The sequence below is a fragment of the Poeciliopsis prolifica genome, unplaced genomic scaffold (assembly GCF_027474105.1).
Source record: "Poeciliopsis prolifica strain line A6 unplaced genomic scaffold, Auburn_PproV2 SCAFFOLD033, whole genome shotgun sequence".
Lineage (NCBI taxonomy): Eukaryota > Metazoa > Chordata > Actinopteri > Cyprinodontiformes > Poeciliidae > Poeciliopsis > Poeciliopsis prolifica.
In genome coordinates, this window is record NW_026562408.1 from 4,281,430 (window position 1) to 4,293,545 (window position 12,116).

Here is a 12,116-nt window from a genome sequence, read left to right on the forward strand (position 1 = left end):
CATGGCGTAAGTGGTGGATGGTAAACAATTTTAAGAAAGCAGAAACTAAGAACTGGTGATAGAAGAGCCAACTTCCTGCCAACGTTCAAATGGGCAGAACAGCCCTTTAGATTTCCTTCCATTTGTATAACCTAAAGGCTAAGAACATAAATATATCTTTTAATCATAGCAGTCTGTAAAACTGCAGAGTGCAGCAAGATTAGATCTGCAGCTTGACAGATGCATACAGAATTTCTTTTTTGTCAGAGCAAAGGCATGTTTTAAATGAAGACATGTACTGAGCATTGTAAGAGTAAAAAATTCCCTGTGTTTACAATTTTCTTTATTTGCTTCCATAGATGCATATATAGTTTCTTAAACCATTTGTATTTTCTTTTTTGTGTGTGCAACATCACTATTTATCAGAATTTATTCAAAAAAAATAAACCAATTCATATAAAGGCCATTATGTTTTCTCATTATAAAAACTGTTTTTTCCTTCCTGTCACATACAGATCTTAATAAACAAAGGAATCCTGAGCCGTTTTGAAAAGTGTGGAAAATTGCAGGATCATATCAGTTTTTTCCATAATTGGACAAGTATGGAGAACTAAAATGAAGTATGGAAAAATATTCCAATGTCTCTCAATGTGATAAATACAGGGATCTGTAACCAATCCCTACCATTTATCTAATGCACATATGTGATATGTTCCTGCCTTGTTAATTCTTTTGTCATGATCATTTTCTTCAATCCCATTTGGTTTTCCATAAAGCTTCCTCCCCCCATTTTTCCCTGAAATAGTCATTTTCCTTCCTTTCTACATTCTTTCCATACACTTCTTCTTTCCCACACTCTGTTCTGTTTCCTTCTTTTCATCAAACACCCACTTAAAACAATCTTTGTTTTCCCATCAGAATCCCATTTTTCAGTCGGTTTCTTGCATCCTTCCACTCAATTTTCCTTCCTCACCGTCAGTCTGGTGTTTGCAGGTTCCGTATTTAAATTCAGACGACTGTAGAAACATCTGCTGCTGAGACATGCAGGACTTTTGTATGAAAAACAGATCCTGACAGTAAGACAAGTCAACAGCGATTTGAAGAAGCGTGCCAGTTTTAAATCAAGCGGTACCCGGAGCCCGCAGCCCCAGGACCAGCAGCTACACATCTGGCCTGGTTAAAAATGCCCCTGAATCTCAAAGATTCCGCAAAGAACCAGGTGAAACACCAGCCTGTAAACCCACCTCTCTCAGCGCCATTTACCCTCCTCTACTTGCTGTGAACGAACTCCTTCTGTCTGAAGCCAAAGGCGGCTTAAAATTGATAAACATGTCAACTTACCAACGTCCGTGAAACTGCCGAAAATTCGAAGAGGAAACGGACAAGGACCTCGATCTAAAATAAAAAAAGAAACGCCCGACACACGGCGGTTGTCCTCACGAGAATTTCCCCGCTTTTCCCTCCTCGGTTATTAGCCGCTCCACGTCACAGCGGCAATATTGACAACATGTTGGCATTAAATGAGAGAATAACTCGATGTTTCGACGCTTATCCCGGCGGAACTTTCATAGAGAAGTCGAGAAGCCTTTTACCGTTGGAAGGGAAAAAAAAAAAAACACACTGTCGACACGAGCAACACGAAGCAGAGGGAACTCGCCTCTGATTGGCTAACTGCAAAAGCTCGATTGTAACACTGCCTGTGATTGGTGGAAGCGTTAAAGGGCTATTCCGCCTCTTTGACAGCTCAATTCTTTTTCTACCACTGGAGACTAAAATTACTTTACCACATCGATTGGTTTGCTTTCAGCGAAAGCCCACCGGGGAAATTTAATCACAGTGAGGGATTTACTGGAGGTTAAAGCCGCCACGTTTAATTTAACCATCTTTTCATTAGCAACAGATTTTTGGTTTGCTCTAAAGTTACAAGGATCTTCTTGAGGAATTAAAGCCTTCTAGAGAAGGCCAAGTGTTACCAAAACATTTAAGCAACGTTGTGAAAACACAATAAATAAAACATCAAATAAGCACTTTTTAGATAAATAATGAGAGGCATAAATAACTGAAACAGTGTTTCACATAAAATAATAAAATAGTGACCTTTTTATTAACACTGGATGACAATAACCATGCATCATAATATTGACAGACATACAACTGGTGTAGACATATGCTGTCAAAAAGACAAAATGGCTGGGCCCAGCCAAGAGAACATTAAGTCAATAACACATTACTGCTGCTTTATGTTAATGCACTGAGACTGAGTATGAAATAGTTTTATACTACTGGGATTACATGAGCTGCAGCCAATCTATTAACTCTGTGCATCCCAGTCTGTGAACTCTGAGCAGTTGCCACTGCTGTGGTGCTGTTTCCTGCCTTCATTTTAACCTAAATCCAGAGAAATGAATTGTTTTGCAACTCAAGGTTGTATCAATACATGTGTGAGTTATACTGAGTCCCCACAACAACCACAAAATACTGTGAAGCAAACAGGAAATTGTGTTGAATGTCACACATTTTATAAAACAAAACGGAAAACAAAAGATGTTTAGATAAACTCTGAAATGTCTTGTGATTTCTGGATTATATAAGTTTCAACAACTTAATATTTCTCAAAACATGCAATAACTAATGCCTTGTAAAAGCATATATTTTATTCATAAGTATCAATGTAACTATGAGAAGTATTCTGAACTGGTATAATATATGGCTAAAGCTAAACAGAAATGCTTTTCACCAAACCATTCTTTTGTTATAATATTCCAGTCGAAGTCCATCCACTCTAAGTTAAATGCAGCAACTTGGAAAAAAAGCAGCATACCCCAAAATACATGCCTCCCTAATGACTAATTATGCTAAGCATAATAGCATTCCACACTTTTAAATATTTTTGGTAAAACAAAAAACAAAAAATGCACCATTTTCCTTCCACTTAATTACAAACTTGTTTGAGCTTCTCCTAACATGAAATTATAATAAAATGCAGTGAAGCAACAAACTGTGAACAAGGAGTACAAATAATTGCAAGACACTAGAAACAGAAGCCTTTGGTGAAATATTTTTCTCTCTTTTTCTCAAGAGGAGTTCTAGTTTTCTACCACTAACCTTTCTGAAGAGTTGTTTCTGTATTTCTGTCTTCTTATATGTGTCCCGTGGAATGTGTGAAAGGTTTAAGCTGGCTTAATGAGGTCAAATCAGGCTAAATCCCTGGTTTCAAGTGGCAAACACAACTAACTTCTTTTCCTCTGTGCTTCCTCGTACTGCATACAGCAGTACATTTAAATGAAATGAATAGAAGAAACACGATGCCTGAATGGTGAGAGAATCACTTATCAGTCTTGAAAGAAACCTAAAACCTTAAAGAACTTCAATAAGAATTCTTGTGATATCAAATTTCGACATGTTGAAATTTGTAAACTTTTATTCCCTTCTTAAGAACCACTTGTTTTATTGCCTTTGCATAAACAAGTTTTCTAAGTAGAAATGTAGCTGAAGCACATTTATTAGTCTTTATTTCAGTTTATCGGTCATAAATTTCTTGAGGGACTTTTCTCGAGAAATTTATGACTTTATGTTTACCAAGAGATGTGGCATTAAAGGTCATTGTTAGTAAACAGAAAAGAGAACTATTTCAGAAGCACAATAAGAGAAATAATTAAAATGTTTAATATGACAAAGGTTGGAAGAGGACTCAATCACACCTTGTCACTATTAACAATGAGCACAATGGTAAGGGAAGTAAAACATTAAATGTACAAAGCTCATCATTAGAGCTGCATTTTTTTCAATGTGGCTTAATTATATGGAAATTTAACATAAATTTATAGCAGCACTTTCTGCACACCTTTATACTTTATTTTCTTTCAGAAAAAGATTCAAATTCATATCTGTCATTTGAAAAATGTAATTTCTGTATTAGTATTTTAGGTTTAATGAGCCAAAAACAAATCAAATAATCTCCAAGTTTTCTTGGAGCTGTTTAAGGAATTTAAAAAAATGTTTGGTGCTTCAACTGTTCTCTACTTTTTCAAGGTTTTATTCTACAGACAGGCTCATCAAATTATCACAACCAGACAAAACATATTAGTCGAAGGCAAAACTATATAAATAAGGCAATCATGCAGTCATTGGGTGAAAAGTATGAAGAGCAATTTTCTTGCTGAAATAAGGAAACCACATATGTTACTAAGAAGAAGTTGAAGTTGTGTTATGAGATTTTGTTGGGATGCAATGACAAATGAAAAGATATTCTATCTTACATGTGAAGCTTACAGTTTCTATAGCTTTACACAAAGACATTTTTTTATTTGAAGTTGTAGACTCATGTCCTCTCTACTTTTCTTCTTCTTGATGAGTCTACTCTTTACTGTGGGTTTGTATACCAACTCTTTGTGGAGCTGAGTAAGAACAGGAAACTGACGTGATATGCAAACAGGAAGCCAAAAAAGCAGAAACCTTCACACTTGCAACCTGAACATTCTTCCTCTGCTGCAAGAGAACAGCAGCAAAACACAAACTATCCTCAGTCTGAAACTGAAGCATGAAAGGAAAGCAAGAGATACAAGGTTCCATCTCCCATCAATATAAACAAAATTAAAAATGAATATTGTGCTTTTGAATTGGCACAAAATTATTTAATTTATGTTTAAGGCTGCAGGTTACATAAATGTTATTTGACACATAAAACTGAACATCTCCGCTTTTGAGAGCACTTCTCTGTGCAATACTGACATGTTTTAAAGAGATTAATCTCTTCTGTGTGAAAGTGAGCACGTTTTGGTCCAACTGTTTTCATTGCCATATTAGCTGAATAAACAGGATTCACAACTCAGCTTTTAACTGCAGTCTTGTAGTCTCTGTGCATCCTGTCTTTGTGTGAAAAGTTCTGCAATGTGTTTAGCCATGAAACCAGTTCTTCACATGGAAGTCACCGTGTCACGACTGTTCTCCGTCTTCATCCATCTCCGCATCGGCAACCGCAGCTACGTTTTTCTCCTCTGGGTCACCTGGGAGGACATCTGCCACGTTCTGGATGAGCTCCTCGATCTGCTCCTCCGACAGCCGCTCTTCACTTTCCTCCACCATCTCAACACAACAAGAAAGTGGGGGCCACGTTTAGTCATGCCTTTTATGACACCTTACAGTTTTAAGGGATTTTCATTTTCTACAGAAAACCAATTTGTAGACCCAAAATTGTGTAAAAGGGTTTTAAAATATAAAGGTAAAAAAATGAAGAAAATGAAGGATGGATAGAAGGAAACAGGAAGAATAAGGAGGAGATCACAAGAAAGCAATGCAGTCAAGAAACATGAGAAAATGAAGGAATAGGGGAAGGGCAGAAAAAATGAGGTCAAGAACATGGGATGAAAGTAGAAAAAGAAAGAAGAACCCAAGGAAGGACATAACAAAAATACAGTCATGGAAGGAGGGAGCTGGAAGAAAGACCTGGGGGGAAAAACAGGAAAAATATGAGGAAGCAGAAGGACAAAAGGAAGCATAGTAGGGGGAAAGGCACAAAAAGAAAGAATATAAGTACACAATATTTAGACACCATAAGGAAACTTTGTAAATACAAATATTTCCCTCATATTCATATTTTCCTGTTCCAAAATTTTCCACCTGTCTAGCAGCTTGAAACAATACTTCAAAGGTTTTTGATTTCAAACTAAAAACAAAAGTCAAGCTTTTAGGAAATATTTCTACTTTCCATGATTTATGTAAGTCCATAAACTGGCTAACGAATCATCTTGCTAATGTCCCGGCATTATCCGGCAACAGCCATTGTGATTTGAAAAGTACTTCCAATTATTTCTCAGGACTAGTTCTGAAATTAACTAGTTTTGTGAAATAAAAGAACAGAGTCTCACAGAGTTTTGGTATCAAACACCAGCAGCAGATTTGGCAGACAGAGTCACCATGTAAAGGCGTCAGTAATATTAAATTATGGTAAGTAAAGCTTTTACACAGATATTATGATGGTGAAAAAGACTTACAAGCTGAATTTCCACTGCGGTCTGCGGTCGGTGGTTTAGCAGTTGTAGTTTTTCTGCCCTGGTGCAAGGAAACACATGAAATTCAGACTTAAAGAGACAGCAAGCATCTAATCAACTCTACAGAACTCTGCAGACATTTCAGGGCTTACTGACTTTGTGAGCTTGTGATGCATCATGGTGCCGAGGAACTCTTTGACGATCTCAGGACTTTGTCTGCTGCACGGCGTCTTCGACAGGTACTTCAGAGTCTGACGGAAAAGACAGAGGACGCTACTTCCATGCTTTTTATGGATAAAGAAAAGACAGAAAAGAAAAACAGAGGCGTGTGCCTACCTCATACATGATAGTATTGAGGTTCTGCTGCCCAACACTGTGTTTGCTCTTCCCGGCGTCTCTCCTTTGCTCCTTGAGGTCTGTTAGGAGTTTGAACACCTAGAAAACATGAAAGAAAACATAAAATCCACTTAGAAGCTAATGTGATGCTTTAACAACAAAGTTGTGTTAAGAGGGACTTGCTGCCTCACCTCATAGTTGCAAAGCATGGCAGCATTTGCATTTTTCCTGAGAAGACACAAACACGCAACAGTTCATTTATTTCATGCTTCAGGTTTTTCTGACTAAATACACAAGTTTTGTTGATTTATTTAAATTACTTTAGCTGCTTTGAATTACTTTGTCTTGATTTTTAAGAAGTCAGATGAAATTTCATATAGAACAGAAACATGGAGAAGAGCCAGGTTCTGTTTTAGACGTTGCTTTCATGTAACTTTTTATGTACTTTCCATAACTGGGATTATTTTTTTACTTCCTGGACAAAGCCACTGAATAAGTTACTGTTATCACTAAATCTACTACCCTCTTTGTTTTACATATATAAATGGTAGTAATGGATCAGTTATTGTTTTTAGCTGAATTTTTCTCTAAACACAGCAGCTAACACAGATGTTAGAACCATTTTCTCCGTTTTCCATAGAAAGCACTTCTGGCTTTTTCTCTATTATTGCCTTAATTCTTTTAAATAAATAAATTAAGACATATTTAACTGAACCTTCTTAGCTAAATAACATTTTACCATTCAATATTAAACCAACTAAATCTGAATTGAATATTTTAAGATGTGAATCATGCGATCTGAACTTGTGTATGTGATTGGACCGTACTAGAATCAATTGGATTCATTGATCCAAATTGATATAAAACCCAACTGCAATCTGTATAACGGATATTAATTAGTTTGCATCGAGATGACATTGTTTTACATAATTTGGTGCTTTTAAAATAAATTGACCTTTACTTAATACACATGTAATTAGTAAAATATGCGATTTAATCAGAGAGAATACGTTTATTATAAGTGGCCATTTGTTTTATCTTAAAATTCGCTTTAATTTGAGTAAATTTAGTTTAGTGTTAAAATTCAACGCTAAATCCGCTAGAAAAAAGCCAAATATCTGAGAAGATGAACCCAAAATGACTCAAATAAACCAGTCATTTAAAACCAGCGCAATTAGCATTAATACAGTGTTAAATGTTTTCCTGAGGATAAACGTACTTTCTTACACCGTTAGTTTGTACAATTAGTAACATATAATTGCAACTCAAATAGCTACGTAGACAAAATAAATGAAAATAAAAAAGACAAACTTACACTTCCATTTCACTCGCCGCTTTGATCCGTTATTAAAAAGAGTCCGTAGGAAACGAAAGAATTGCGCAAACGTTCCGCTGACTTAAAGCTACGTGTTTGGTTTGTGCTTACCCCCTTCTCTCTGTACTTTTTACTCCTAAATGGATCCATAGAAACACCATGCATCAAAATTTATACATGCATTAAATCCATAAACTCAATATATTAAATTTCATAGATTTAATGTAATAAATGACCTTTGGTTAAAAATGAAAAAGCCTCCAGCTCAAATTAATTTCAGCTGTCTACTGAAAATACAGTACAGTTCAGTACACTATATTCAATTCTGTAATAAAGACGGATTGAAAATCAATTACTTACAATTGACCCTAGATAAAACGATTACTAAAACATTGATAAAAACTTAAGTTTTAGTCTAGATAAAATTGGTAGATAAGCTCCAAAAAGCATTGACTAAGGCAGTCATTTCAACCGTTTTTGAAATGTAAAATTAATCATTATAAAAAATATATTTTACCTTAAAAGTATTTCAAAGATATCCAAGAATCTCATCAATACATATTTGTTTAATACTAATATATTTAAAGAAATGCAGCAAATCTTGAAAAATGAGTATTTCATTCATTGACATTTTATTACCCAGCAAGTCCCCAAATAAGACACAGTATTAAAAGTACTTTAAAATGGAAGAACATAGAGTTTTATTTCCTTCTCATATTGTATTGTAGTTAATTTTAAATGAAATAAGTGATTATAATATTTGATCCATTTTCACATTTACCTTCAAAAAAACTAAATCCAGATCTACAAAAAGCATGTGTTGTCAAACAGTTTTATTGAGGAATCAGACATGAAGATTGGAACAAACAATACAAATCCATCCTCTTTTTGATGTGAGCATAAAACAGAAAGACAATACAAAGTCAAAACAAAGGTAACATAAACAAGGGCATTTCAAAACCCACCCACCTCCTCATTCCCTAGGACTTGTCTTATCACACCGAGAATCAAATCAGATTTTTTAAAATGGAGTTATCAATATATTGTCGAAGGGGTTGCCAAGTTTTATTGAATCGCTTTAAGTTATTTGTTAGTGAAAACCGTATTCTTTCCAGATGAGAGCCTTACCAGTTCCTCCAGCCACAATTTGACTGATGGAGCCTCTGATTTTTTCCAAAACATCAGCACTAGCTTTTTTCCTATGATGAAGGCATTACAAAAAGCATGTGTACATAATTTTAAGTTGTTTAATAATAAAATAAAAAAAATGAGAAAACAGATCCCTAAATAAAACCGTAAGAAAATTTTGTCAACACTTTACCAATGGCATATTTAGGAAATCTCCATCGAGACATGCTCGTGTTTTTGACTGAAGAACTTCAAAAATTTGTTCAAAGCCAAATCATTAAAATTATTAACAGTGATCAAATTGTTGACTGCATTTTTAAACTCTATGAGATTTTCTTTTTCAACCAGCTTCTTTACGCCTTCCATAATGATTTCATGCTGAGTGTAACTGAAAGCCAAGTATTCCTTCAATGCCTGAACCTTCTCTTTCACAACCATGTAGATAATGAGTCGCTCCATAATGTCTAGCAAAGGATGAGCAAACTCTACCACACTTTTGGTTTCACCGTTGGCAGAATGGTACATGTACCCCCCTGAATGCATCGCCACAACATTGCAGTGTTTATCAAAAACAGGAGAACCAGAGGAGCCATGATAAAAGCAGGATTTGTACGTAAGAAAAGATTTTCGGTGAACAGATTTTGCTATACCCTCAAAGAAAGATTGAGTGACGAACTGAACGGGGCCCTGATTCTCCCTCCAGTGTCTTTCAACAACCTGAAGGCGATTTTGTGAGGGAACAATCAGACATGGATCTATTTTCTTCACTCCTCCATCTGGATGCCCAATGATGCAAATTCCACCATCTTTGGGAAGAAAGCCAATATGCTTCACCAGAGGCTCACCAGGAAGGAGGCTCTGGTGAGCACTGAGCTCTAACAAAGCCCAGTCACAACCGGGCACATCAGGGTTCATCTCAAAGCAAACAAGCTCCAATACATCCAGTTCTCCATCAGCCTGGCCCACACTTTCATAAGAGAAGTGTACAGAGACTCTCTCATTGAACCTGCACCTCCTTTCATCATAAATATCTTAAACAACGTGGCCGTTAGTGAGAACGTAGTTACTAAACCAGAGGAACCCACTTCTGTTTGGCTGGCCATTTATTCTCACCTGACAAACTGAATCACTGAGACACATCAGTCTTTTCATGGTTCTCACCTCACTGCACATCTGAGAATTCTGACCAAAATCCACACTGAACAGATTCTGCAAATGAGACAGGGTAGGAACCTGAGTTTTTATGCCTTTCACAAATTCCTCAAACTGGAAAAATAACTGGTTCTGCATCCTTTTTGAATTGGGTATTTCCACCACTAAATTTCTTGATGTCATTTTCTCATTGGGCTCCAATTTCTGTTTTATTGTGATGTTATTCTCTGCCTCAGAATGACCCTGGTCTTCACTTGACATCAGATATGCTTCATCAAGGCTACCAGGCAAACTCAGTGGTGGATCTGACTTGTCTAGCAAAATAATCTGGAATGTTTCATCATTAAGCTCATCAACAGGGTTAAAAAGCTCCGTTTTTAACTGATGTGCTTTTATTAGAAAGCACAAAGTTCTTCTTAAATATGGAGCTGTGAAGACGTCCATCTCGTTTCAGAGCCGCCTTCACTCGCTCTCCTTTGTAAGCATAAACAGAAATCTCTTGGAATGCTCGCAGAGCAGAGTTTTTCATGATTCTAACTATATTTTTACCTCCCTTTGTCAACACATGGAATATTACAAGGTTAAAATGCGGTTTGTTCCTGCAGAGAGAAACATAGGCACCAACTGGTTTCTTTGGCGGCTCTACAGCTTTTACATACTTCACAGTCAGACGGTCTCCTTTTTTAATTAAACTGCAAGGAAAGTGTGGACTGATGGCTTTTCCATCCCTTACAATAACAAGTTCTTTCTCTTTGTTCTTTGCTCCCATTTTTGTAAATTTGGAGCTTTTCTTAAGTGATTCCTCTACAGTCCCAGCTTTATTGCAGGTCATGCTGTTGAAATCTTTCTCATTCCCTCTCCACAAAAACGAATGAGTCGGATGCAGCTCTTGGTCCTATTAGAAGAAAAAATGTAGATAAACTTACAGCCTATTGTCAAACTGCTTTTCACATTCAAACCATCTGTGCCAAACTGCACTATATTATTGTTGACTTATCTTTTAAATGTTATAATAGAAAATAAATTGCATCAAATCTTTAAAAAATTGCATACAGTACGCGGCAGAGGAGTTTCATCTTTCTGGTTGGCCATGTTTTTTCTCTCTCTGGAAAACAGAAAACAATCAAACCTGGAAAAATAGTTTTCCAGGTTTGATTGTATAACAAGTTTATTAACGATTATGACTACACAGATTAATTTCTTATGTCTTAAAGTTAAGGATAATCTGACTAAAACATCTGATTTTTGTTTGCAACTTCTCCAGTTGTTCTCTGTCCTAAGTAATTTTAAACTAAACAGGATTAACAAAGTCAGGACTCTAAACATTTTTACTCAAAGCTGTAGCTATCATTAAAATAAGCTACTGTTCAGTACAAGGACCTGGTCACAATACGAAGAAAGTATGGATTAAACATTTAACCTTGTCAGGAATGAGCAAGCTGCTGGAACCTGGTGAGGCTGGTGACGCTGTTGTATTTCCCGTTAAGTAACAAAAGAAAGTATATTTTTAATTCTAGTAAAAAAAAAAAAAATTAGGGTAATGATAACTATATATACTTTCATTACTAGAAAGTGTGGAAAACACACCTTGAAAGTGAAGAACAAAAGTTAGCTAATTAAAAAACTGAGGAAAATAACATCCCGTTACCTTGTTTTAAGAAGCTAATATTTAGGTTTTTTGCTTTAAAATAAACTTTGCAATAAACTCAAACTCCAATTATCAAGGGCCAGGATCCTACAACCTTAGATTTATTTCTGCTTCAGCAGACCTGGCTCCAATATTATTAGCTCATTAGCAGAGCCCTGGAGAAGAGGTTTTGTGCAAAAATCTGTTCCCCTGTGAAAATTTGTTCCCCCAGTTTCGAGAGCGCGCATTGCGTCGCTTCTGACCGATTTCTCGTGAATTTATATAATATGTGATCGGTGAAAAACGAGCCAAGCTTACCTTAAATCGTTCACTCGAGACAAGAATTTCAAGCAATACTTCACACTTTATTTGACTGTTTTGGTTAAGGAAATCGAACTACGTTTACGCTCTATATCCAAGAGTACGATCAGAAAAGCTGTAAACACATATGAATGCTGTATACCTCTGAATATTATTGCATTTGTTATGTCTTTGATATCTGTTTTGTACTTTTTTGCTTTCATAGTTTGGCAGTATGCCCTGGAGGTTTTGAACGCACCACACAAGTGCTGGCATTTAATTGGTTGTG

At 36.1% G+C, this 12,116-nt stretch overlaps 1 protein-coding gene and 1 pseudogene across 2 annotated transcripts; both read right to left on the bottom strand.

Annotated features, from left to right (window-relative positions):
• Nucleotides 1-4,903: 4,903 nt before the first annotated feature.
• On the bottom strand, nt 4,904-7,659 carry crcp (calcitonin gene-related peptide-receptor component protein). Of its 2 annotated transcripts, none has more exons than XM_055051314.1 (6): nt 7,621-7,659; nt 6,497-6,533; nt 6,306-6,404; nt 6,126-6,220; nt 5,973-6,030; nt 4,904-5,064 (listed from the first exon to the last, which is right to left on the bottom strand). In XM_055051314.1, exons 1-6 carry the CDS (start codon nt 7,626-7,628, stop codon nt 4,915-4,917), a joined length of 447 nt encoding a protein of 148 aa, XP_054907289.1. In that variant the 5' UTR covers nt 7,629-7,659; the 3' UTR covers nt 4,904-4,914. The 2 variants fall into 2 exon arrangements, with proteins under 2 accessions (XP_054907289.1, XP_054907288.1); XM_055051313.1 differs by lacking the exon at nt 4,904-5,064 and adding an exon at nt 5,076-5,424.
• Nucleotides 7,660-8,454: 795 nt separating this feature from the next.
• LOC129373410 (serine protease FAM111A-like) lies at nt 8,455-10,992 on the bottom strand (annotated as a pseudogene).
• Between the last annotated feature and the right edge of the window lie 1,124 nt (nt 10,993-12,116).

What these genes read in the sequence shown, in the direction of transcription:
- crcp (XM_055051313.1), bottom strand. An exon ending in CCATGCTTTGCAACTATGAG is followed by an intron (nt 6,405 to 6,496) that starts GTGAGGCAGCAA and finishes CATGTTTTCTAG; the next exon opens with GTGTTCAAACTCCTAACAGA. An exon ending in TCAATACTATCATGTATGAG is followed by an intron (nt 6,221 to 6,305) that starts GTAGGCACACGC and finishes CTTTTCCGTCAG; the next exon opens with ACTCTGAAGTACCTGTCGAA.